We start from the raw sequence: 27,348 nt of genomic DNA on the forward strand, positions 1-27,348 counted from the left end.
AACAGATTGTCGCCTGCCCTCCTGAGGTACATGTTCCTGTGCGCACACAACCTTTGAGTGTTACAGCACATTGTCTATGCCTGAGGATGCTTTGTTCTAAACAAGTACGGCGAAGCCTGGGGAGGGGGCTGCTTACTTTTTTAAAATCTGATTCCTCTAAAAACCCCATGGTTCTCTGGTTCTTTCTTCTGCTGTCTTGTTCATTTAATATTTGGGGGGCAGATCAAAAGTTAAGAGAAAGTATGTGGTCCACAGAGGAACTGACTTTTGTTTTCTTTGAAGTAGCAGAGTGATATGGCTTTATGGGATATGAGGGGGTGAAGATGAGGAACAGGCTGCCCATGAAGAGTGCAGAGATGGGCAGAAAGGTGGGACAAGCTAATGCCAATGTCTCCTAGAGCCTCAGTGAGTGCATAGATGAATACCATGAGAGCTGTTACATTTCACTAAGGATGAAACTTACTTTTAAAGAAGAAAAAAGCCAATTGACAATCTAAAGAAAAAGCACGTGAGGCCCAAGGACATTCTGACAATCTGTCATAGCAGCGTCGGTTAGCTAGATCTGGTGGGCCTCTCTGTAAACCCCAGCAGTCAGGACACTGACGCAGGAACACCGTAGGTACAAGGCTAACCTAGGCTACATGGGAAGACCTTACCTCAAAGTAGTGGTGGAGGTGGGAGAGGCCAGCAACCAGAGCAAACGCCCATGAAGCCATGATGTAATAACTAGCTTTCTTCATGTCCTTGACTGAGTGATCCTTACTCCTGATGTCACATTAAAGGAAAAGTGTGCCAACTTCTTCATCTTTTTGAATAAAAAAACAGACATATATAATAGATGTTTACCTGTCCAGGAAAGATCAGTAGTTCATCCATATACTTCTTAATGTAAAAAACATTAGCTATTTTTATTCAGTTGCATTAATGATACTATTGACCTTACCTTTAATTGCGCCTTTATATGCACACACATGCAGAGACCGTTCTGACATGTGAGCACATGTTCTTCTCTTTCAGTATGGTCCCTACTCTGATGTGTCAGAGATCACCACTGCCGCAGGACCGCCTGGGCAGTGCAGGGCACCGTGTGTTTCCTTCACGCCTGATGGATGCGTCCTGGTGGGTTGGGAGGTGAGTCTGCTGCCCGTCGTTTCTGTTTCTCCTGCCTTTGCCCCCAAATACAAGCTGTAAGGATGCCACAAAGCCAAAGCACATGTGTGCATGTGCATGGCTGCGTGCATGTGTACGTGTGTTCGTGCGACTTTTGTCCGTATACTAGGAAATCTCGTTTTGACGTTGGTTGTGTCATTTCCAGTTGTGGAAGTGGTCAGAGTTCAGAGTGGTCTTACCTTCCCTTTATGGATACTGGTCTATCCTGGAGTGTGGTGCTCTCATCTCAGTGAAATGACTAACTACAGACGTCTGCCCTGCAGAGCCCTGAAAGCCCTGGTGCTGACATCTCCGAGTTCAGGTTGGAGTGGGGAGAAGACGAGGAATCCTTAGAACTCATTTATCACGGGCCAGACACCTGCTTTGAGATCCGAGATCTGTTGCCTGCTGCACAGTATTGCTGCAGACTCCAGGTAGGGACCACTCCGACTCCACTCCTTTGAGGAAAGCAGCTGAAGACCATGGCGGAGGGACACAAGGGGAGGGGTCCTCTGTGGGGCTGGGCAGATGGCTCCCGAGGCAGAACAGTGCATACCACACAAGCATGAAGACACAAGTTCAGACGCCCAGTGGACTCACAACAGTTGGGTGCTATAGTACGTGTCTTTCCTACTGCTCTGACAGGATAACCTAGTAAAAGCAACTAATAACGATTTTGAGCCACTGTAAGGGCCTTGAAGGCCCTGGTCATACCTCTTTCGGTCAGAAAGCCGAGTGACGAATGCATGCCGGTACGGTTTCCTTTCTCCAGTTAAACAGTCTAGGATCCCAGTGCGGGGATAGCACCCCCCAGCCTTCCCACCTCCTAAACAGGAGTCTAGACAATCCCCGTAGCCATGCCCAGAGGCCTCCTGGGTGAGGTGGGGTCTTTGAAGTTGAGAGTTGACTGTAACCGTCAAGTCAAGACTGTCCAGGACTGCTTCCCTTTAAGCTTCTGTTTGGGAGCACGGACTGTAACATCAGGAGCCGGGTTCATAGTCGACCCTAAAAATATCAGTTATCACAGACATCCCTTATGTTATTAACGTGGCTTTCCCCTATAAACTCTTGAGTATCCTGAGACCCTGAGCGTCAGCCTCCATAAGAGTGGTTTCTTGGGGTGGAAGGAGGCTCAGAGTTGGACGGTTCATCGCTGCGGGTGCTGCCCCGGGCAGCCGTCTTGGAGCACATTTCTGTTTCGGTAGATAAGCTGATGTGGCCGTGCTGAGGCCTGCAGCAAGTGGCCTGGTAGAGGTGCACTTACTTCCTGGCCTTGTTACAGAGGTATTCCCGTTGTAAATTAATTTTCTAGACTAAACAAAGCCTTTTCTCTTGAGCTTGGGAGCCTGCTTCATCGTAAACATTTCTCATTAGTTGCCTTTGGTGGGCAGTGCCCTCGCTCGTGTGTGAATGGCCCACACATGGTGTCGTCAGCCCTGTGTCAGTGAGTCCAGGTCAGAGCACATGATCTGATCCTGGGTCAGTGAGGCTGAGTCACTACAGACAGGGACGCTGGATTCTAACGCAGAGCTGCCTGCTGTCCGTTAGAGCCCTGCCCTGTGCTTCCCGTGTTGTTACCATGCCTTCTGCTTGCCTCTTTCCTGTAGGATACATGTTTTTGCTCAGTATTGGCTTCCCAAACTATGTTTTAAAAGACACCATGATCAGAATAAGACCTTCAAAATAATAGCCCTGTGTCTCTGGGTTGGCAAGTATTTTAAATACCTGTGCTTGTCTCGAATTGAACCAGACCTACGTCTTGAGGTTAGCACTTCTCATGCCTCCATCACTGGGCTGAAGAAACACTGCCAGGAGCAGGTCTCACCCCTCTGCTGACTTCTCAGTACCTGTGAACTATATAGAAATTGCAAATTGCGGCCACTTGACATCACTTTGTGGTCAACCTGGAATATTCTTTTGAATATTTGACATTTCAAAAAATCATTTTCATAACTATAAGGTTTTGTAAAAGGTTACTAAAACATTTTTTGTTTTGCTCAGGAATTTTTGTCTGTTCCTTGATGATATTTTAATTGAGAAGTGCCCTAGGTCAGTGCTAGGCCTTGGGTTTAGTCCCCAGCCACCCCCAACCATGCACAGACAGAATCCTGGGATATAAAAGAAAGAGGGCTGGAAATGTGGGCAGATCTGAGTTAGGTCTGGGTTCACAGTGCTGTCCCAAGGGTACTCTGCAGGTCCTTTCTGCCTCTAAACTCTTTTCTTCTTAGATTTTATTTATTTTTATTTTAAATGCACGAGTGTTTGCCTGCCTGCTTGTCTGTGTACCATGTGTATGCAGTACCCACGTAGGCCTGAAGAGGGACACAGTTGCAGACAATTGTGAGCTACTGCATGGGTCCTGGCATCTGAACACAGGTCCTCTGGTAGTGCGGCCGGCCGGCATGCTTACCCGCAGAGCTGGCTGTGTCTCCAGCCCCAGTTGGCAGGTTTTTATTATTCTTGAGTAAGTGAAATGCAGGTTCTAGAAGAAGCATGGAAAGACCTGTGCAGATGTTATTTTCCTGTAGCTCTTCTGTGAGCCTAAAACTAGCTCACAATAAGGAGCTTAGAAAAATTGGGGAACTGTTGCTCTGTTGTGGTTTTCCCATTGGAAGTTAAGGTGCCTAGTGTTGACCTGTGTGGCTTTCCCAGCACTCACCTATTAACTGTACTGTCTGGACAGCTGCCCAGCGGCTCAGTGTTACCAACCCATCTGATCGCTGAGGGACCCGGCTCTGATCACAGAGATGACTGTACCTGTTAAGTGATGCCCTGCAGCTCCGAGCTGAATTCCCACTGTGAAAACCGCCCTTCCCTTCCACTGCCAAGAGCACCCCCAGCTGCCACACAAGGCTTCAATCTTCAGTACAGCAAAAGGACAGCAATTAGATTAACTCTCAAAATACAGATTCTTAAAGTAATTTGTTAGGTTAAAGTTCTGTGGGAAAGGCCAAGGGGCCATAATAATACAATACTGTCTCAGAACATTATCATACAGCTTTAGTGGGGGTTCATGGGAGCAAATGTCCCTAGCCTGTCTTTTGTTTGGGGGCTCTGTTGTTCTTTAGTTAACAAGTGAAAGAACTGTGAGCTTTGTTTTAGGCCTTAAAAATTGAAATTTGACTCCCTAGGTTTTCCGTTTGTTCTGATACATTCTCAGGAGTAAATGAGACTGGCTTTGATCGCCTTCATTGCTTCTGAAAGACGTGTTTCCTTTCTTGTGTGTGTGTGTGTGTGTGTGTGTGTGTGTGTGTGTGTGTACATAAGTGCACGCGCACCATCAGATATCTCTAGTGCCTGCTGAGGCCGGGAGTCGAATCTCCTGAAAGCAGAATTACAGCAGACGTGGGTGTTGGGCATCAAACCAGTACCCTCAACCACAGCACCAGCTGTCCAGCCCTGGTTTTAAGAAAGCTTCAAAGTTGTATTCTTTGAAAGACAAAAATACTTCTAAACCATTTATAGAGCACATCTTCCATATCAGGCTCTGTTTGAGTTGTCAGATGTTACAGTGAACCAGGCACAAATACATAAACTAGTTAGCATTGTGTTGTGATGAAAATACAAACAAAGATGGGGAGAGGACAGGGAGTGACTGCAGGTTGAAATGGGATGCTCAGCCAGAGGTTGTAGGGTCATCTGTGATGACCGATGGCAGGGAGAAAGGCCTCTGGACATGAGAAACAAAGGCACATCCTGAGTGGGCATCATGAGAGAATCCAGGAGCCAGAAGAGCCAGTGACAGTAAAAGCAGTGGACAAAAGTCCAGGTGCTGTCGGGTGTTTCTGAGGGACCGTGATGAGCAGCACATAGCGTCTCTCTGTGCTTCTGTGATACTGGGCTTGCATCCTCATTCTGAATAAGATGGAATCCATCAAAAGGGTTTAAACTAAAAGCCAGCTGCAGGGGATCCAACTCCCTCCTCAGACACACACACATTAATAAAAATAAAATTGGAAAACAAGGTAAGTCCCGACTTGCATCTAATCTGTGAGTGCAGGCTCTAGGGCAGAGGCTGTCAGTACCAGGGAGGGTCATCACATTAACTAGAGAGAAGGTGGTTGGGCTGCCGTGACTTCTGACACTCTGCAGGGCAGAGCATGGCTACGAGAGGAAAGCAGGTGTCCCCAGCCACTCTGGATTGCACCCCAGCAGCCTGGAGGGTAGGGAACACAATGGGAGGTGCAGTGGGAAGAATCACTCTGCCCCAGCCCCTGTCTCCACTCTGTCTGTGTGCCTTGTACTGACCTGGGAAAAGCCATGCAGTAATGGATCTGTGATGCCAGCTGAGTGTGCAGAAGAGATGTCCCCAAGCAACAGGGCACACATGCCACCTGGACATCAGGATGACCTCTGACCTTCACATGTACATGCATGGACACGTGAACATGTATACACATACACCACATAGTAAAAAAAAAAAAAAAACCCCAGCATTTGCTAATATGGAGGTCCCAGCATGTGAGACGGCGCGTCGTGACTTGACAACACTCTCCTGTTTTCCAGGCCTTCAATCCAGCAGGCGCAGGGCCATATAGTGAGCTCGTCCACTGCCAGACACCAGCCTCTGCCCCTGACCCTGTCTCCACCCTCTGCGTCCTGGAGGAGGAGCCCCTCAGTGCCCACCCGGACTCACCCTCTGTGTGCCTTGTACTGACCTGGGAAGAGCCGTGCAATAATGGATCTGAAATCATTGCTTACAACATTGATCTGGGAGACACCTGCATCACTGTGGGCAATATTACCACACACGTGCTGAAGAACCTCCTTCCAGAAACTACATATCGGTGAGTGAAAAACTGCTGTCGAAAATTGGTCCACTGCGTCAGTTCCCAGGCTGAAAACCCTGCATTCCAGTCATTCCTTTTTAACATATTTAAAGGGACCGAATGAAATTTAGCTTAAGAGTCGGTGTTGCTTTTTACCTACAGTAAGTGATACTTTCCCATAATTCATAGCTACTGAGGGAGAATTTCACCTCATATTTGAGTCACTTTTCCTCCTGTGTCCTTGGTCTTCCCTTTTTGCTTCATATAGTCTCACTGTGATTCATGTTGCTGCAGCCAGCAGGACACCGCATGGGAGAGAGCTAAAAAGCTCTTCATAATGGAGTGCGGCCCAGAGAGGGAGGCCCTGACTTTCAGTGCGTGCTTCACTGAATGTGCAGGTTATTGGGTTGCACGAATGTCAGCTCAGGCTCTGGTACTTGTCTTCGTGCCAGGTAGTCCCTGGCCACCTTTCCCTGTAAGAAGAGACCAAGGTGATCCCTGGGCAGGTAGCACAGGAGGGAGTGTTGAGTGCGCACGGCTGAGCTGCAGCCGCACAGCAGGTTTCCAGCAGTCCAGTCATGTTAAAATTATCTTCCAACAAAACTCGATTCCTGCGGCTGGGGGTGGCGAAAGGCAAGCAGATGGCATCGCCGCTTCCAGAATCTGTCGTGTCTATTATGTCTTCTGCGGTGCTTTCTCGTATTCCTGTCTGAGTCTGCGCGTGTGTGCGTGCTTTTCAGAGCAGCTACAGGACTCCCTGTGTCTGCTTTACACACTGCTTGTGCTGAGCCTCTTCTTGACCACAGTGTGCCCGACAGGTCTAGAGAGCTGTGGAAGACCTCGAGGGCTCGCAAGTGACAACTCTGGAGAACAGGTGACCAACAGCAAAAGGAGTGTGGTACACAAAGACCCACGGGGGTGAAAGAGGAAGCCCACAGTCCCATGGAGTCACACAAATTACAATAGGTGGTGTAGTCAGATCTGAGTGCGACTCGACACAGAGCCCTGCTTACACAGATGCAGCCAAGCAGTCTGCACTTAACCATCAGACATGGAAGCAGGCCCTCCAGTCAGCACTGAGTGAAGAGGAAGGGCTGGGGAGATGGCTCTGGAGTGACGTGCTTTCCTCTGGAGCACCCGTCCATACTGTTAGAGGAGTCCACTCCACACATGGCTGTGTAGGGCTAGGTTTCAGAAACAACTGTAGCAATTATAGTAAGCCCTGGTAATGACTACTTCAAAAGAATCTAAGGACTGGTTAACTTTTCCCTCACCTTTTTCTGTCCCATAAATTAGTTGACATACCAGTAAGAAGATCACCATGTATAATAAGGCTTAGGTAAAGAACTTGGGAGATTAATTTTTTTAATATTTTTGTTTAATGTGTGTGTTGCCTGCATGTATGCCTATGTTGCCATGTGCATGCTGTACCCAAGTATCCCCTAGAGTTTTAGACAGTTGTAACCCTCCATGTAGCTGCTGAGAATTGAACCTGGATCCTCTGGAAGAGCAGCCAGTGTCCTTAACCACTGAGCCATCCCTTCAGCCCTCTTTGTTTGTTTGATTGTTTGTTTGTTTGTTGAAGTATTGAAGTTCCCCATTGTTCTCCCCAGGCTAGATGCCTGCGTGTAGTAAATCTGCTGGCACAGAGAGGAGTTTCGACAGATCCATCTCTTCCCTGTTGCTGCTGTCAGAACTACCATTAAGGCTTGCTGGCACAACCCATGTTTGAAATTGACTGGAATTAAAAAGCAATTTTTATAAGTATTACTTTTAAGTTTAGAACTGTATCTGAAATTGAATTTGTGTTTTGGATGGAAAAGGAAAAATGGAAACAGCTTTGCTTTGCACATATCCTGCCAAGTAGAGTCTCAGACCATAGCTGAGAGAGGCTTGGGGTCGCCTGCCATCTATCGCCGCTCCTGTCCAAGGCCTGAGCAGCTCCATGACTGGGCAGGAGTCCATCTCTGGCTCCCCAGGGGGTCCAGACCATGCTATGAGCTTTACCAAAGCTCTCTGCGTGCAAAGCCACTTCCTGTGGCCCTGTCTTCTCCAGCAGTGTCCTGAGTGTCTTCTGAGGTGGCTGTGCTAGTACCCCCAGAGGCTTCCACGAGAACGGGCAAAGGGTCAGCAGGCCTTGCCCCAGGCCCAGAGAGTAAGGGAGGTGACCCTGACTCAGAAAATTAAGTCCTGAAATACAGGACACTCCGGCCATGTATGCATCTTAGCTCTGATTTTTCTGTAGGGTGAGTGACTCCATGGCAGCACACTAGAAAGGGGCCCAGATACGGGGAGAAGGAAACCTGTGGGCACGGGATCAAACACACATGAGGAAAGTAAAAGGGAAAACACCAGGAGGACAAAGTTGGGGGGACGGAGTCAGGAGCCTGCAGGGTCAAGCAGAAGTGTGTGAACAAAAGTCCTAGGGAACTGAGTGCCAAAAAGAATAACCTTGGTGTGACCACACCTGACTTTCATCCCTGCCCCTAGAAGCAGACACGAGTGGACCTCTGTGATTTGGGACCATTTTGGTCTACTTAGCAAGCTCTGGGATAGCTAGAGCTACATCATGAGTCTCTGCCTAAAACAAGCAAACAAGAGAAAAATAAGGTTGTTGCTCAAGAAGTGGCTTAGCAGTTAACAGTATATACCGTTCTTGCGAAGGACCCAAGTTCAGTTCCAGCATCCACGCCAGGTGGCCCAGAGCCATCTGCCCCTCTAAAATTCAGCTTTAGAGGATCCAGCACCCTCTTCTGCACTCTGCAGGCACCCACAGACACATGCCATACACAGAGATTAAAAAAAAATTAGAACAGTAAAGGAATTTTAAATAAAATTTAGGGCTGGCAATATGGCTCAGCAGGTAGAGGTGTCCGTTGCCACAGCTGCCAACATGAGCCCAACCCTCAGAGCTGATGTGAAAGAAGGGAACTGACTACCGACTTGTCTCGGACCTCTTCCGTGGGCTGCTTGTGAACACGCACACACGAGCACACACGAGTGATAAAGGTAAAGATTGAATAAAAACTTTGAAGGACAGAGAGAAACGTGTCTTCACTGTGAAGGTTGGCCCTGAGATAGAAGTCCATTGTCTGGAGTCTACAGAGAGTGGTGTTGTTAAGGCCACTGAGGCACACAAACCCTGGCAGCAGGAAGTAGAGTCCATTCTTCCACACACAGACTTCCTGTTGTACAACTCTTGATGCCAAACTACAGCTTCAGACCTCGTGACGAGTTGGTGGTGGGTCATGGGGAAACCTTGATGGTAGGTTATTATTGAAAACAATATCCTGCAAAATCAAACAAAAATATCTCCCTGGACATTAGCCGTCCATGAGAAGCACGTTGACATGGGCTGTCTCACCCCCTTTATCACCCCTCTTGCCTAGCGTGACTTCCCAGTGGGCCTTCATCATGCTCTCTGGCAGCCTGTCTCCTGGTGGCCTCTCTTGGCTCAGCAGAGGTCTGTCTGGCTTGCGCAGTGAGAGGGCTGCAGCCTTCCTCTCTCCATCCTGCTGGTGAGGTCACTGAAGATCATAGCGTCATTCTATGTCTGACTCACACTGAGTTGCTGAACAAGGAAAAATTAAAATAGGTTTGTTTGTTACACTCACCTGTGCCCATTTTTGCTACGTAAAAGGGGGTGAAAATAACGTTTATTGAGTTCTTACTATGTAATAAGCACCCTGTCTGCTGCTGAAATGAATCATATGCCACTCTGCTGTAATGAGATGTGGGTGGGTTTTACAGGCAAAGCCAAGTTCTGAATCGTGAGCCTTGGTTCAGTCTCTCATTGCATCCCTGCCACCTGTGGAAGTCACGCATGCCTCTGTTGCCTCATCTGCAGAATGGGGCTAAAGTTGCCAATCTCCCGGCAGTGTTGCCTGGTTACATGAGGGTTCAGCTCCCTTTTGGGTTAGGCACATGCAAACAGTAGATTACTGTTTTAGGTAGGGAAACAATTGAGGCAGGAGTCAGACAGTTTCTGTGTCACAAGTTGGCTTAGGTGGCTTGTGTGGAGATCGTACTGTTCTCTCACTGAAGCATCAGGAGGGGCTTAGCCGAGGCCAGCCCAGCCTCCATCCAGAGAGCCCTCTCCAGACAGCTGACTCTGACTCCATTTTCCCCCACAAAAGGAACTTTCTGTATTTCCTCTGTCATCCCTTTCAGAAGATCCTCTCTAGCCATGGTCTTAGTCTCTTGGTTACAGGGAAGCCTAGGGCAAGGGCCTTGTGAGAAGCCCTTCACCACGGGCCCAGGCTTCACGGCTCTGACTTCAGTCACCCCAGCCCACTCACAGCGGCCTGAAGCCTGGGTGACTGACCTATTAAGGAGTTACCTTCTCCCTGAAGGACAATTTGTTTTGAACGTCATTCTTCTTTTAATGTAGTTACTATCGGAAGTCTGACTGTGTATGTACAAAGTACATTGCGGAAGGCCATATGACCTTCTGAAGCAAGAAAATATTTGGCATCTAGAAGAATGATACTGTAATGGTGGATTTTTCGGTCCATCCTGAAAGGCGTGCTTCGTCACTTGACTAAATCATCAGAATTAGCATACTGATGGATATTACAGACTTGTAGAAAGGTAAATTTTTTTCCCCGGTAACCCGGCCAAGATACTATTAGCTCAGGATTACATCACTTTCTTAAGTTGGAAGCAGTAATTCTGCTTCCCTTGTGTTTCATCTGAATTCCTTTAAGTTTCAAAAACTGATATAGTGTGCTTTTTTTTTTTTTCTTTCTTTTTCTTTTTTTCGGAGCTGGGGACCTAACCCAGGGCCTTGCGTTTGCTAGGCAAGCGCTCTACCACTGAGCTAAATCCCCAACCCGCTTTTTTTTTTTTTTTTTTTTAAGATAAATCTGTAGATCCTACTTGAGTTTTGGGATTACCACGTTACTTCAGCTAAAGAGAAAACTTGTCAATTGTAGATTTGGAATCGATCTTAATAAATTAATAGAATGTAAACCTTATTTTTCTTTTCCCTCTGTGAAGTGAACTCCTGGCTGTTGTCCAAGCTAGTGTGTTGTGTTCAGCACTCCTTCACAGGAACTTAGACACGGGGAATGATAGCCGTGCCCCAAAAACAAGGTGATGGCTACCTTCATCCTCCAGCCTCCCACACCTCCTCGGCTGCACACCCAGCCCTTTCCCTGGAGACCAAGACAGCTCCTCCGACAGCTAGTGTTACTCTGTCATCAGGATGAGTTAATGTTAGCTCAGCACATGGGTGGCACGGATAGCTGTTTCCATGGCTCTGAGACAGGTGGATGTCTGTAAGGGGGTAGATAGTTGGAGTGAACTTCTCAAGGCCAGGGCGATGGTTTCAGGAGCAAATGCCAAACAAAGGGAATTTAAAGTTGCTGGCTCTTGTTGCAGACAACAGTTGCTGACCTGAATCTGTGGTTTAAATGAAAGTTATCCCTGGATTGGATGCATAGCCATGTTAGGTCCGAATTTTGACAAGAAAATACAGAGCGCCAAATGCAGGAAGAGTCTGAGCCAAGAGACCCAGTGCACACTCACATCTGACCATGGCCTACACATAGGTCACGGGAGCCGCTGAACAGGGTTCCCTCCATTGTCAGACGGACAAAGAGTCTGCCTTGTGGGTAGGAATGAGTTGTGGCACCGGGAATGAAGCCCAGGTTTCTGCTTTTGGAACTCCATAAAGCACCATTTGGAGTTCACCACCATCCTTTTCGCCACTTGGAATCCTTATCTGGTCAAGTCAGACTGAAAGATACTAAAAATGAACGCCTGCCCCATTCCCTCAGATCCCCTTAAGCATCACTTCAGCGCTGGTGGTGTCCTGCTCATTTTATTGATGAAGGAACTGTTGCTTAAAGCTATTAAATGACATCTAAGGAGCCTGTAAAAGCATGGGCAGGCTTGTCAAAGCACCCGTGTCAGCACAGGATTTTGGTGGCCCTGGTGGCTGATGGTATGTTATGCAAATGGAAAATGAGTACCAGCAAATGTAACCGTTAGAAATCAGAGGCCTACAGAAGTCAAGAGCCCAATACTTGCCAAAATACTGTAGACCAGTGCTTCTTAACCTTCCCAGTGCTCTAATACAGCTCCTCATGTTGTGGTGACCCCCCAGCCATAAAAGTATTTTCATAGCTTCATAACTGTAATTTTGATTCTGTTATGAATTAAAATATAAAGATCTGATATACAGAATATCTGATATGTGACCTTGTAAAAGGGTCGTTTTACCCCCAAAGGGGTCACAACCCACAGATTGAAAACTGCTGCTGTGGGTTTAGGGGTGTAAGTGAATGTAATCATACTAGCTGAAACTTGGACTTTTTAAACCATTTTTTGTGTCCTCTGAGGTGTTGTTTTGCTTCGCCATGTGCTGTTGAGCACAGCGGCACATCCGTCCTCAGCAACCTGTTGCCTTCCTCCTGTATGCACTGAGGCCGGCTGGGAAGCAGCATGGAGGAGCACTATAGGGATAAAGGGCTTCCTGGGACACAGGGTGAGCTGGGCTCTGACACACTGCAGGCCAGCAATGGAAGGGAACACCTAGGCCTGGGCTGTGGATGGCCCCTGTCCTAAGTGAAGGGGAGAAAAGATGGCTTGGCTCGGACACTGCAGGATCCTTCAGATAAATCTTGTAGGGGAATGCCATTGTGCATTAGAAGAGCTAGATTTAATGTCTTGTCTTCTCCTCAGAAGAAGATAGGGCATCGCACCTTCACCACCGCCAGGGCTCGCTTTTCAAGGATCTCCACTCTGCTTGCCTCAGGCCTGGGTGTGGAAATGCAGAGTGCTGCAGATACTCTGAAGCCTTACTTAGAGCTCCTGTAAGAAACAAAGGAAAGTTTTAGCCTTCATTGTTATTTAGGTGACTTCTCCTTGTACAGTAGAAATAGGAAGCATTAGGCCCCTCAGGATGGCTGAAGGCCTTTTGGTCATCTACTGGCGATAAGTGTTTGCTGCACCTGAACCTCACCTAGTTCCGGTGTTAGGAACAAGGAGCTGAAGCATCTGTGTGAACGGTTGGCCTTGATTTCTCTAGGTAAATACCTGAGCGTGACAAGTGTTTGATTTATGCTTGGCTCATTGTTTCATTCATGTGCACATTTTATATACAAGCAGACATACATACATATATGCATAAATACACAATTTATCACGGTATCTGGAGGTTTTTAATTCACATTTCTCAAATGACAAATATGGAGCATTTTCTTGCTTAGCTATTAGCTGTGTCTTCTCCAGTGTCTCTTCTACCTAGTTTGTGTTTAGTTTGATAATGCACTCTCCTCCCTCCCCCTCCCCGTTGTGTGTGTGTGTGTGTGTGTGTGTGTGTGTGTGTGTGTGTGTGTGTGTGTGTGTGTGAGAGAGAGAGAGAGAGAGAGAGAGAGAGAGAGAGAGAGAGAGAGAGAGAGAGAGTGAGTGTATGGATGGAGAGAGAGAAATAGACTGGGGAAGCATGTGCGGTGCCGGGTTCTGAAGCCCGTCTTCCCCCTCCGTTTGAGCTCTGAGGAGGTCACCGTACATTCTGAATACAGAGTTTGTGTCGCATGCAGTGTGGAGTCTTCTCTCCCAGTCCCCAGCTCGGCTCCATCCTCTAAACATGGAAAATGGTTTTCATTTGGATACAACCCAGATTCCTTTTCCCTCTCTATTGTCACATGTGAAAACTTTTTTTTTTAAGTTCTAAGTAATGGAAATGTTCTCCAGTGTTTTCTTCTAACCATTTCATGTTCTGCATTTAGAACTTTGGTCAATGTTTGGCTATGTTGGTTTTATTTTATTTTATTTTCGGTGTGACATTTAAGTTGACATTTTTACTTATTTTTTTTCTCTTGACTTCCAATTGCTCCAAGACCGTTTGTTGAAAAGACTTTACTTCCTCCATTGAGTTGCCTTCACACCTTTGCCACAAATCAATTGGCCATATTTGTGTAGGTCTATTTCTGGAGTCTCTGTTCTGCTCCATTGATCTCCATGTCTGTCTCAATGCCACACTGTCTTGGTTACTGTAGCTTTATAGTAAGTCTTTAAGTCTCATGGTCCTGTTCTTTCACATTTACTCTGCTTTTCACATGGGTGTTGGCTAGTTTACTTCCTTCCCACACAATTTCTAGAATTAGCTTGTCTCTGTCTCCTAAGAACCTTGCCAGGAATTTTCACTTCATTCATTTATGTTTATTTAATCTTGGAGACAAGAATTGTAAGCACTTAGCCTAAGCTGGTCTTGAATGTTCTGTCTTCCTGCTTCAGCATCCAGAGTGTGGGGATTGATTTTAGTCACATTGTGTCTACAGGTCAATCCTGGGAGAACTGATACTTTACTGTGAGCCATCCCATCTGTGTCTGCGTCTGTGTGTCTCTCTGTACCTGTGTCTGGGTAGGCTCTCCATAATATTTTCACCAGCATCCTGTGGATTCCTTTTCTTTCCTAGCTCTCTGAACCTTTTGTTCTTAGCACCAGTCAGTGTGCCTAACAAATGCTGCTAAGTAGGAGGGTGGGAACAGAAGGCCAGGGTCCTTGTTGTAGTCTGGTTTTGCTGATCCTGCTCTCTCCTCTACCACAGCTGCCATGGTGACTGTGGACTTTTGTCAGGAACTTACCCTATCAAAGACTCTCTCCATTTTGATTGGAAATAGAGCTTGGGTTGTGTTATATACTTTATTAATTGATATGATCATCTGCTTTTTCTTCTATAGGCTGTAAACAAGGTAGGGTCTAGAGAATGAGGGAGTAGAGAGAAGAGATTTCTCACCCCATTCAAAGCCATACACACCCTGGAACTGGCCTTTCTCTGCTGCTCTTTCCACATGGAGACCAACTTTGAAACTTAGTTCAGCCCCTGCGGTGATACAGGGGAAAAACAGAAACTCACTGTTGGTTTGTGGGAACTCCAGTTCTAGCTTCCTAACATCTGTAGGAGTGCGTCTTAGAGGGGTGGAGTGGTGCGCCCTGTCCCATGTAGAAGTCGCCCTTCCTTTCCCATAGTTACAGATACTTGGGTTGACTCATACTCTCTTTAAGTATGAAGAACGTGGCTCATGTGTTGTCTCCGTATTGTGTATGTTGTAGTTTCTATTTAAGTATAAGCAATGAAAGCTACATGGGAGAGTTACGTAAAAGTAACTAAATCATGGAAACAGAAAAACATCTGTAAATGTTTTCCCAAGGACTATATTATTCATTATAATCTGTTAAAAAAAACTATGCTGTGAATTCAAATCAAGTTTAATTATTGAAGCTTTCTAAGCTCTTAACATTATTCTCTGCGTCGCACAGTGATTGTGAGTTCAGAGTCCTGTAAACCTAGCAAAGAATCTAGAGGGAGGGCCCCACTGTCGGGTCTGTGAGGAGTCGTGAAAACACTGCAAGTGTCAGAGCTCAGTGGACTTAATGTGGGTAAGCCATGGAGACATGAGGTTAACTTGAGAACCCTGCTAATAAAGTGGATTTTAGTAAATGCTTGTATTCTTTAGAAGAGGATGTAGGGAAGTCCTCTGTTTAGAAGGTTAGAGGAGAGATGGCCCTGACCCGGTGACTGTGGATGAACCTCTATAACTCTCAGGGCAAAGACCCGTGCCGGGTAGGGAATGCACAGCCGCAAAGGCTTGTCCTGTGACTTTGGAGAACTGTGGCTAATCAACAAGTTGGGACTTAGAAGAAAAAGGAAAATAGAAATAGTATTCCCACTGTGTAAGATTGCATGTATACAGTTTGAGTCTATTAGATTTTAAATAGGAATAGTATTCCCACTGGGTAAGATTGCATGTATACAGTTTGAGTCTCTTAGATTTTAAATCCCTAGACCGTGGGAGGTGATTGATCTTTACTGCTTACAGTGAGCATCCTGTCAAGAGTTTTGTAGATCTAAGTGACGCTAGCAGGTGCTGTCTGTCCTAGCTCTGGTTAAGGACATGCAAAGTCTCTGACACAGGGAGGCTAAATGTCCTGCTGAAAGACTGTTGGGAATTTGTTGTTCTTTTAATGGAGTCTTTCTGTATTGTTTAATTCCAAAGCTGGCTTTGAGTTACTAGTCAGTGACTAAACCAGAATGACCTTGTCCGGGTTCTTCAGACACAAACTTTTTCCCAGTTAAAATCCTAAGGGACCTTTGCTAGTGCACAGCCTTTCTGTGTTGGAGACTGAGTGTCTAACCACCCCTCTGTGCTGCCTGCCCATGCCTACTTGTTCTGCCCCAGCTTTGCCTTGGATGCGTGTAGCAAGAACCTCAACGAATGTTTGTTCTCTGTGAGGAAATTCAGCTTCTTAAACCTGCACTCTTTTGTTTCCCCACCTCTAGGATCAGAATTCAGGCTGTCAATGAAATTGGAGATGGACCATTTAGTCAGTTCATCAAAGCAAAGACTCGGCCATTACCACCCTCGCCTCCTAGGCTGGAGTGTGCTGCGTCTGGTCCTCAGAGCCTGAAGCTCAAGTGGGGAGACAGTAGCTCCAAGACACATGCTGCTGATGACATGGTGTACACGCTTCAGCTGGAAGACAGGAACAAGAGGTGAGATGGGCGACCGCGCGCCTGGCGTGTCCCCGCAGCCTGGGTTCCCAGCCCATGTGTTATCCCTCCGAACCCCTCGTCCTCCTTGTTCAAAGAAGGGGCGGTCAGGGCTGACCTTCGCATTTTACCCAGCACTGTGCCTCCGATCCTCCCTCGGGGGTTCTTAAGTGTTTGAAAGATCCCGGTCTCCCTCATGGCGATGGATGCACATTTGTCTCTTTATAAAGTCAGATGATGGAGAGAAATTATCAAAACAGAAAATTGTCAGATTCGAGTCCTCACTCCATAATGACATTATGTTAGTCACAAGTACAGAGGGAAATAGGACCTGGGAGAAATGGTGTCTCTTTAAATATTCAGTGACCATCAGGACAAACATGTTTACCAATGTGAAATCGCTGTGGGTGATGTACAAATGGGGATTGTACTCTCACTGTGGGTGCCGCGATATCAAATTAACCAGAACAAACAAGAGATTTGTTTCTTACGAGACTTCGTGCCCAGAAGACACTTGGCAATGAGGAATCCAATCCCTGCTTTGGCATCCTGTTTACTTAACCCAACTCTATTTCCTCAGAAAATGGCCAGTCAGATGACAGGAGCAAGACGGTATTTAGGAATAATTAGATGCTGAGCAAAAATTTACTGGTGACAGAATATTCTATTAGCAAAGTCCTGATCAGAGTCAGGTTGAAGGGAAGATTATCGTAAAACCAAGGCGGACTAGGTGCATCCACCCTGTTCCCAGTATGACATATGATGTTGGTATACAGACGTATTAGGCCACAGTCATAGATACACAATGGGACACATGCCTGGAATAGTCAACATGCTTCTGAAAACACAAAACCAGTGCTATAGTGCCACCACAGGGGGTTGCCCCTCTTGTATTACTGTATACACTGTGTTTTACCACATCGTGGTCCAGTATTCGGGGGAGGGCCCCCCCAACACATTCTTGGTCTTTTCAAATGCAGAGGTTAGGCTGGCTTTACTGCGGGGAGTTCTGTTGGCCTTTGGTGGAGATGAAGATCCAGAGAATAACAGGGAGAAGGCACCATGGCTCCATGCTGGGCTCCGTGGAAACAGTATCAGGGCCTATGAGAGCTAGCTAGGCATTGAGTGGATACTTGGCTGAGGAAAAACAACTAAACCAGGAGACCCTGAGAATACCAAGGGCTAGTACTGACATGTGCGTCTACTATGCAGAGGTGCCAGGGGGCACAGAGAAGCACCCAGATGCCTCTCTCAGCTCCTTAGAAAACCTAAGACATGGTGAAGACAATGTGTAAGGATCCAGGACACCCAGGATGCCTCTTTCAGCCTTCCTGTTTCATTCTGAATCTCATTGTACAGGCTGCCTACCCATTGGTAATGTCCCGAGACTCTGGGAGACATGGGACAGCACTGCTTCAGGTAATAGCAGCTTTAAGAAAAGTGGCCTTTGACGTGGAGGAGGGAGAACCATGCAGAGGACATGGCTGGACCCTGAGCTAAAGGAGAATCTGAGGCTGCATAAAAGGTAGTCACTGAGGCCAGAGAGAGCAAGACGTAGCTCAGCACACTCTCTACATACAGTGTGTCAAGAGATTACACACCTCAGTCTGTCCAAGGGAAGTCCCTAAAGTGTGCAGCTGCTTAGACATGTCACAGCGCCCCGTTCAGCACGGTAAACAGGGAGACGTGCTGTCAGTGTTCTCAGGAGCCGCTAACACTAACCTCCCTGATACAAGGTTGGTGTGGGAGTTGGTGTGGGAACTGGAAACAGGATCTTCACACTCAGCACACTTTGCTCTACCTGAGAATGGAAGTGTCTTCCTCTTTGTCTATGCTCAGGTGCAGCATAACAAAATAATCACCCTCTGCCATGAGTACCACTTCATAATGGCCAAAAAATCTTTTGTTGTTGCTGTTTGTGTAAAAGGCTGAGAGTTACAGCTGGTTTGTTGACATCTGAATGGAAGTAAATACTAGTATTAATTCATGGAAAATTCTAGAATGCCATGCCATAGGGGGAAAGCATTCTGGGAGTTGCACCATGAGCACACAAGCTCTCCCAGGTGAGAGCTTGACTTTGGCTGCCCAGGAAGACCAGATGTGGAGAAGACAGGCGGCAGTTGTCCTGCTGGGGACCAGAGAGGCAGCTGAGGGCACGAGGCAGCGGGGCTGCTCCTGAAGGTTGGCTGGAGGTCAGAAGCATGTGTCAGATACAAACGCTGGCCCCGAGGACTGTGCTTCTCTGGATCTGTTCTCATTAGCTCATTATCTGCCTGGAGGAAGTTCTCGGCCACAGAAGACTAGGAAGAACAAGTGTCAGAGCCAGCCGAAGCCATCATGCAAGTGGCAGCCAGTGTTGGGGGTATTCCCACGCCTTTGCACTCTCTTCCAGGCCTCTGCTTCTCTTGGAAACAGAAACAACCTTCCTCAGGGATACTTTCTAGTTCCCCCAAAATACAAAATACAAAGCACAGAAAGGGTGATGCTGGCACCTTACTTGTCCATGATGCTGGAGAGCCTGGGTAGCAAGGCTCCCTGTTTTTCTCTAATTGTGTCTTGTTGGGACAGCCACCCAAGGGTACTTCATATGGAAAACAGCCTAGACAGTGGTCCACCATATTGAGAGCAGCTCCTTTGCTGAGAGCAAAAGCCGTAGAGTAATTTATACAGATGAGTATGTCGGTCATGAGACACTTGCAAAGACAGTGCATGCTTGCTCCTGTGAGAGAAGAGCAGGGTAGGAAGGGGGGTAGGGAGATGCTGGGGCTCGCCTTGTTCATCAAATAAATCACTCGCCTAAATAGAACTGGCAATTTAAGAAATTTGACCATTAGAAACAATATTTTTCTTAATTTTATGAGCTGGAGTCCAAATTTATCTTTTCTAAATTAAATTTGTCAGTGCTCTCAGAAAGTTATTAAAGTGATGTGAGTCCTGAGCATAATACATTCTTCTTCTATTTGTGGAATAGTTTTCCTGGGATTTAACAGGATGAGGACAGCCTGACTTTAGTCTGAAGATGACCTTCCTTGGTGTCTGGAAGCAGGAGCTCATGAACAGCCCTTTGAATGCAAGCCTTTAACCTCGGCTCTTGACTCATGATCAAGAAGAAACTTGAATACGGCACAGCCCTTTTAGCATTGTGTGTGCATTTCTATCTTTCTTTCTTCCTTTTTTTCTTTGTCTTTGAGATGGTTCCATGTATCCCAAGATGATCTTCAAAGCACTCTGTAGCCAAGGACCCTGAACTTGTAATCCTCCTGCTTCAACTTCCCAAGAGCTGAGATTCTAGGCATCAATGCTACACTTGGCTTCATGCAGTACTGAGGAGGTGGAGATGAGAGGGCCCTTGAGCTCACTACCCAGCAAGTCAACTGTCATCCAGTCACACACACACACACACACACACACACACACACACACACTGACCCAGGGATTAAAAAAATTTTTAAACTTTCTAAAGGAAAACAAGTAAAGTGCCAGGCACTAGGAACTTCCTTTACGTTTAGTTCTTTGAATAAAAAGTGACATATGCTAGTATATTTGCTCCGCCCCTCCTCTACCTCCTTCCCACCTTTCTCCCTCCCCTCCTTCCTACTTTCCTTTCCTGTAAACAGAAGGAATTCTGAAGGTCAGCTTGACCCAAAGCCTTGCCTCACAGTAAATCCGTCAGGAATTCATGCAGCTGACCTGCCTCACTATGTTAGACGTCGGTGTTGCCTCTGGGCCCCTTAGTCAGGACGTGTACTTCCTGTGTCCTCAAGCCTTTGGTCTGAAGATTCCTGGTCCGTGTTCACGAAACAGCCTTATAGCAGCTTCATATCTAGAGCACTAAGTCTATAGCTAGTGTGTGAATTAGGATTATGCAACTAGCCATGTTTTTCTTGAATTACTACTGTGTACTGGGCCTCATGACGTACATGGCGTATCTGCAAGAGCTGATCTTGCTGAGAAAATGAATTAGAATTAAACAGTGAACAGACAGTACAAGAGATTTTAATTTCAACAGAAAAGCAAAAATTAGATTAGTTTGGCCTGGCGGTGATTAGGTCTATTCTTCTTAGCAGATCCAGCACAGAAGATCTGAATGGTTCTGGTTCCCATGCTATGCCAGAAAAATCCACCCTAAGTAAGCATCCTCATGATCCAAGTTAACTGAATGCCCTCACTAGAGGGACAGGGCCAGCTCATAGGCGGGTCACAGCGCTGTACTGACAATTCAGAAGATGTATCTGTCTGTGTTTCTGAAATGAAATGTTGCCTGTTCTGATGAAATTGGGGCTGATGTTGAGCCCCAACCCTCATCCGCCTGTGTTCTTGGTAACTGCACAGTACCGAGGCAGGAGGACTGTAAATTCCAGGAATGTGTTTATCGTTAATCTGTTGCTCAGGGTTTTGATCAGCCAGAGAGTGTTTTTCAAAGCGAGGCTCCAGAGCAATTGGGCAGGGGGAGAGGTATCTAATGGAAAGAATGATCACTGCTTGCTCTCCCTTGTCAGCCGTTATACCTGACATTCACCCCACCCCACCCCAGCCGCTGGGGGTGCTGCGAGCTTTGTGTTGCTGTCAGTGCCACTGCCTGTTAACTTTTACTGATAACAAAACAAAATACCTGCGTTTTACAGCTTCAGGGTAAAATGCTAGAAAATGCCCAGTCGAGAACTAAGGAGGGGGGCTAGAGCCCAAGATGAACTGCCCTAGTGTTGCTCTATTGCACAGCCAAGTCCTGCTTCCATTCTCAGTGATTGGCCATGAGGTTCAGAGCCCAGCCTGTGTTCTCAACATTCCTTCCTTCAGGTCTCTGGCCTGAGTGATCATCCCTGCTGGGAACATGGCTTATGTGCATTTCCTTCAGTTCCCAGTGGGAGCTGCAGTCCTCAACACCCATGTCTGGTGGGTGTTCAGATCTCTGGCCTAACCCTAGACCTGCTACTGAATTTTCAGATAACGGAGATGTATGCCTAGACTGCTTTCACCTGAGTTTCCCAGTACATACAGCACATATAATGGTGCCTGGCGCTCCGGTCTTTAATTAATAGACAAAAATATTTTAGAGACATTTTAGTGTCTTAGAAAAATTATAAAGATTCATCATAAAAATAAAAAACATTGATAGCTTGCTTAGCTTCAGGCCAGAATGCCTTGGAAGACTCGGGGCTGAGTGTGATACGTGACTAACCTGAGACCTAATTGGACCCAGAGTAGAATTGATAACTGGCTTTTCCTCTGAGTTACTTTATAAATAAATAGACTAAAAATCAATACCATCACTGCACTAAGGCAAGGCCACTGCAGTAGACATGGATGAACATCTGGAAAACGCTGCCACCCATATACTCAGAGGCAAGATTTACTCCATGTATTTTAAACCCACATAGAAATCTGGGAAGTTTTGAGCTTCAGAGAAGAATCTTAAAAATAATGAGGGAGTGCTTTCCTTGGATGTAAATGAATTTCTCTCTGAATATATCAATGTCTGAAATGCAGTTTAGACAATAAAATGTAAGCATAGGGTTTCTGTTCATCCCTTTACAGATAAAAAGCCAGCCAGCAGCTAAACGCTGAAACGCTGGCTCAGCAGCTAAAGTACTGGCTCCGCGTCCGGGGAGCCCTGGTTTGATTCCGGCAGCCAAACCATAGGTCACAGCCATTTATAGTTCCAGTCCCAGAGGCTCTGGTGCCCTCTTCTGGAATCTGTGGACAGCAAGCATGTGTGTGGTGCACATTCATTCATATGGGCAAACCTAAAGTAAACAAACCTGAAAAATTAAATTGACCTCATTAAGTATAATGGAATTTTATTTCCTTTTACAGGGAAGTATAAAAATCCAATTCATTAACCAAAAAATTGTTACAGCCTAGTTAATTCACAAGCCAAAGACAATACGCAACCAGGAATAGAGGTTAATTAACCCTTTCCCCATTAGCCCTCTGGAACTAGCTTCTGGCACTGTTCATATAAGCAGGGATGCTGACCAATACCAGCATCAGTCTAGGAGATGGACTCCCGGGCTGAGGTGTCCCCGCACGGTGCCATCTGTGACCACCTGCTTCTGCAGAGAGTGGTAGGACTCTGTGTTCCTGGCACAACGGGGCGTTTGCTGCCCCTGTTTTTAATACCTTCTATTTCCAAACACCACTTGAATGACATGGGAAGCGTGTGCGCATACACATACACACACACACACCCTCCCTCCCTCCCTCCCTCCCTCCCTCCCTCCATGGAGCCCAGGGAAGGGAAGGAAGGGGAGAAAGATGATGATGACCCAGTGTGTTAATAAACGCAGCGGCACTGGATCTGTGAGCAGCCGTTGCTGTTGTGAAACGTGTTTTGAAGGGTGCCCCTGAGGCCTTTTGTGAACTACAGGTCATGTTAGGTCAACAGGTTACTCATGCTGAGTGGTTAATATCCATGAGCTGTGGTGATCCTAAGGGTTACAGAAGCAGCGTGAGGCAGTACAAACAAACCCCTTCACACCAAGTTGTTTTCCACAACGTATTTCCCACCTAGGCTATTCAGAGAATTCTTGGATAGTTCTTTCAAAAGAAAACTGTTGTAAGAAAATATTTTAAAGTAAATTATTTCTACATGGTTTTCTTTTGCCCTCCAGTGATTTAAAGTAAAAACACAGAAGTATGTAATGTGGGTGAATTCACTCCATCAGCTTCACTTGGTGCAAGCACACCCTCTCAGTGAATGCTCAAGCCTCGAACACGGAGCTAAGGAGTGTGGCTCTCCTGGGCTTTCCCAAGACTGTCCAGAGTCTGCTGGTTTGTCTTCACGATGTGTTTTCTGTCATGGAGTGTTCTGATTCTTTGATTTAGATCGCATAAGAATTCCTGTCAAGAAAGTGCAATTGTTAGGACTGTCTGGAATTGAGCTCCTTGTCTGACTCGTTAAGGACCATGGCAAAGAAGGTCGTCAGTTCTGTGCTCTGCCTGAGGTTTCTACATGTCTGTGCTCCTAGGACTGCCGTTCTCCCTCCCTGCATCCCTGGAGGACTGGTCCCTAACATGTTTTATGTTCACAGAAGTGGAAGCTTCCTCAGAGTACTTTTCCGTAGTCTTTGTAAGACTGTTTAGGCCCCTGCAGAATTGAGAAGGTGCAGAGACCTCCCCGCCCTCCCTCCCTCCCACGGCCTCAGCCTCCCCACTTTCAGCCCACCGGAATGGTTACAGTTGGCGGGCCACAGGGAAGTCAGCCCACTGTTGGGCTCACTCTCACTGTCGTGCCCACATATCCCTGAGTTTGGACGATGAATGAGGACACGCATCCACCAGTACACTCTCACAGAGGCGAGTCGTTCCCGCACACAGAGAGATGAGCCACTCTAAGTCACCAGGCGCCGGGACATGGCAACTGCCAGTCCACACACGTTTGTTTCCATGTATTTCAGGGACAACCCTCGGGATCTGAGCGAGTCGCTTACCTGAGGCCCCATGTGTGTCAGCATTTGATAAGGCTGCTCAAATTGAATGCTACCAGTGTTGCAGTGCCTCTGCCCACATTTCCTGGTGGCTCAGGAAGATTCTGGCATTGCCGACGCAGCCCCATGGTCATGTCTGAGGCAGCACAGTACCTGCCCTACCTAGAATTTCCTCTCCTCCCACCTAGCCAGCTTTCCACCCAGAGAAAGGAAAGTCATTCTGTGGCCACACAAGGTGTCAAGATGGTGTCTTGGGAGATAAAGCAGAGCCATTTCTAAACGTCTGTCTTGGAGTTCAGGGTTTAGCTCAGTGGTTAAGCTCCCAGGTTTGGTTCCAGCACTAGAAGAAGACTCAAAACCAGAGAACTAAGCCTCTGTCTCCTCAGCCAATCCAGCCATAAAGGTGAGCTTTGGGTAGTAAGATGCCCTGCGTCAGAGTCAGACTGAAAGCAGCAGAAAGCACCGAAAGCTGGCCTCTGGCACACATCAGGAGCGCACACACTGATGACTCATTGGATAGTTATGGATTATGGATTATTTCATAGCAGAGCTGGCTTTAACACTTTCCGTGCCCACTTAAACCCTGCAGTGGTCCTGTAAGTTCCTCTTACCTTGTGAGGACAAGAAGCTGGGGCACAGAGAGCCTACACAACTCTCTAGTGGGTCATAGTCCACAGGACCAGTTCTCAGCTTGTATTAACTGGTTCAAGTGCCTAGATCTTAGGGTTATAGAGAAATAAAGCCATTTACCCCTTTGCAGTTTTCAAATCAAGTATCAAATTGGCTGTTACCATAGGAATATCACATTTTCAGAGAACCAAAATTGAGAGGCAGGACTTGGGTTCCTTTTCTGACTTCCGTGTTGACATGGATGTGGTCCAGAATGCCTTTGTTTAATCAGTTTACTTGTTGAAAATAGTAAAAGGATAAGAAGTGAGACATAAACAAGTGTGACTTGGCAAGTCCTTGTGCCGCCACCAGTCTTCCTCACAGCTAACACCACAGTCCCTCCTCACTGTTATCTGGGCCCGCCTTTCTCCTTTGAAAGTAAGAAACGGCTAAGAAACCTGTAGACTGTAGTGTGGACTGAGGGAAGTGGGGACTCTGAGGGAACACACACCACACGCCTGCTGTGTGCATCTGTGACATCTCCATGTGCCTATACCTCCCCTGGTAAGATAGAGAGAAAAGTCCTTAGAAAGCATTGGCCGCTGCCCCTTGCTCCATTAATCAGGCCTCCTGACCTTGGACTTTTATGACACTAATACTGTTAACGTTTGGCTATTTTGCCCCAAACACTTGGAGTTTTCGTTTCCCATTCCAAGCCATCTCCACTTCCCTGGGGGCAAGCCTGGGCTGTGTCCGCCATTTTGCCTCCCCTCTCGAACTGCTCTGTAACTGGCTAAAGGCACGACATAGGAGCTAGTGACCACCTGGTCTACCCATCTTCATAAACAGTTTAAAACTAAGAAGGAGAAGCCGTCTCTCCTGGAATATTTCCCTTACCCTTTCTGTGGGGATGGAGATCAATCAGACAAAGCAGGGATGGCTTTCACTGAACCAAGCTCACCGAGATGTCTCCTTGCCAGCGTAGGCAGTGTGCTGAACAAGGCAGGCAGTGTTCTAAACAAGGCGGGCCAGCATTGTCAGGTTTGGAGTTCTGAAAGGGAGAATCAGCCACTTTTCTGACAATCTCAGCTCCTTCTACTAGGAGTCGTGGAACCAGAACCCAGCTTGCTCTCCCAATGTCCCCAGCTGGCCTCTTGTGGCTCCCAGATTCTGCCATCAATGCAAGCAAGATGCTCCAACATCATGGCTGCAGTACTCCAAGCTAAGGGCTTCAAAACCCTCCTCACTCTGCAGTCACTTTCTCTCCACTAATTCAGCTTTTCTCGTTGATGTGGGTGACACTGTCTCAGAACCTAAGTCAACAGATAAACATTTGTCCATCTGCCATCACTGTTAGCCATTTCAGCAGTGCTGTTCTGTACGCTGGAGTGCCAGTTAAGTGCCTGCTACATGAGAGCGCAGGAAATGAAAGGACCTGAGTGTAGAAAGAGCACGCTTGGATGTATTTGAGAATCCTATGCACGCTACTGGCTCAGTTTGGATCGTAGTGTGAAATCGGATCCCTGAGTTTGCCTCAGTGAATTTCTTAGTGGCTTCGAATGCCTAGGTATATAATTGAACATTGGCACAGATATGAATCAAACCTATTGTCTAAGGGAAATGCTGTCCTTGGAGTATGGCAGGGCTGAAAACAGTTCTCCAAACTCTTAAAAGCTGAGTTGGCTGGCACCGTAATGGAGATAAGAGTGTCACTTTTTAAGCCATGACTTCCACTTGTCACACAATTAAGGGCAATTACTCCCGCTGTGGAGCTTAGCCCAGGTGAGCTGAGTTAATAAGTAGCCGCTGGCCTCTACATTAGCTGGGTGTCTTCATTAGGGCAGTAATGTGTGGCGCGTGCTAAGCAGGTTGCTATGGTTATTTGTGGGCTTCAACCTGGACTCTGGCTTTCCTTGAAATTAACGATGTTCAGCCTTCAGTAAAAGACACTTCCTCCTGAAGCAAAATATACAAAACATGAAGTGGACCTGCCAGTGCTTAAGAACTCAATTGCTAAGGTTAGAGAGGGCCTGGGTCTTATCAGTGGTGTTGACTGATATGCTTATATTCTCTTCAAGTTGTCCAGTCTCCGTATCTCACTACCCCACTCTCCCATTTCCACAAAGTTGCTGCTGCCCTGCAGAATCACACAGGGCCACACACCCTCAGGGTGGGCCCCGTTCAACTCCAGGTCCCCAGAGCCTATCACACATCAGATGCTCAACAATGGTTGCTGAATGAGGGCACGAATTCTCCTCCCTGAGCTGAAGCAACGCCAGTCAGACATTTTGAATGCTCTGTCACTGAGCATCTATCTCCCAGTATGTTCTGAAGACCAGGTGTCCTCAGACACTGAGGGGACACTGGGCATGACCAGGACCACATGTGTGGAATTACTCGGTGTTGGTTCTCAAAGTGTTCCTGGACCAATGAGGCTGAAGAACCCAGGAGAAATCACGTAACCAAACAGTGCAGTTATTAAGTAATAGAAGCGAGTTTTACGGCCTGCTCCAGTTTCACGGGGTGGGGGGAGTTTAGTTTCGAGATAAGCTGAGGAAATACGTAAAGTACAAGGCGTTACTTTTTCATTCATGCTTTATGTAATTGTGTTTCATAAAAATATTAAGGGTCGGCAAGATGTCTCAGTAAGGGGACACGCTCACTGAGCCAGCCTATCTACAAGGAAAGAGAAGAGAACCAACTGTACAGAATTGTCCTTTGGTTTCTGTGCACATGCCCATACACATAAGGCACACATATAAATTACAAATCAAAATCTTTAAAAATATTTAGTTATTAAAGAAATATTAGATAGTGTTGGACCAAGTGATAAAAGAAATCAAAATCTACCAATCAAAACTGCCCAGTTGGCCCATGCTGGGTTTTTCCTGT

General features: G+C 46.8%; 1 protein-coding gene across 1 annotated transcript in view; it reads left to right on the plus strand.

The window, feature by feature from the left end:
* Nucleotides 1-27,348, plus strand: part of Fndc3b (fibronectin type III domain containing 3B) — a 326,000-nt gene that overhangs the window by 286,454 nt on the left and 12,198 nt on the right. The window contains exons 20-23 of the mRNA XM_032898582.1: nt 1,018-1,131; nt 1,434-1,583; nt 5,656-5,936; nt 16,211-16,423. Of these exons, the coding sequence (XP_032754473.1) occupies nt 1,018-1,131; nt 1,434-1,583; nt 5,656-5,936; nt 16,211-16,423 (758 nt within the window). The remainder of the gene's footprint in view (nt 1-1,017; nt 1,132-1,433; nt 1,584-5,655; nt 5,937-16,210; nt 16,424-27,348) is intronic.

The sequence above is a fragment of the Rattus rattus genome, chromosome 3 (genome assembly GCF_011064425.1).
Source record: "Rattus rattus isolate New Zealand chromosome 3, Rrattus_CSIRO_v1, whole genome shotgun sequence".
Classification (NCBI taxonomy): Eukaryota; Metazoa; Chordata; class Mammalia; order Rodentia; family Muridae; genus Rattus; species Rattus rattus.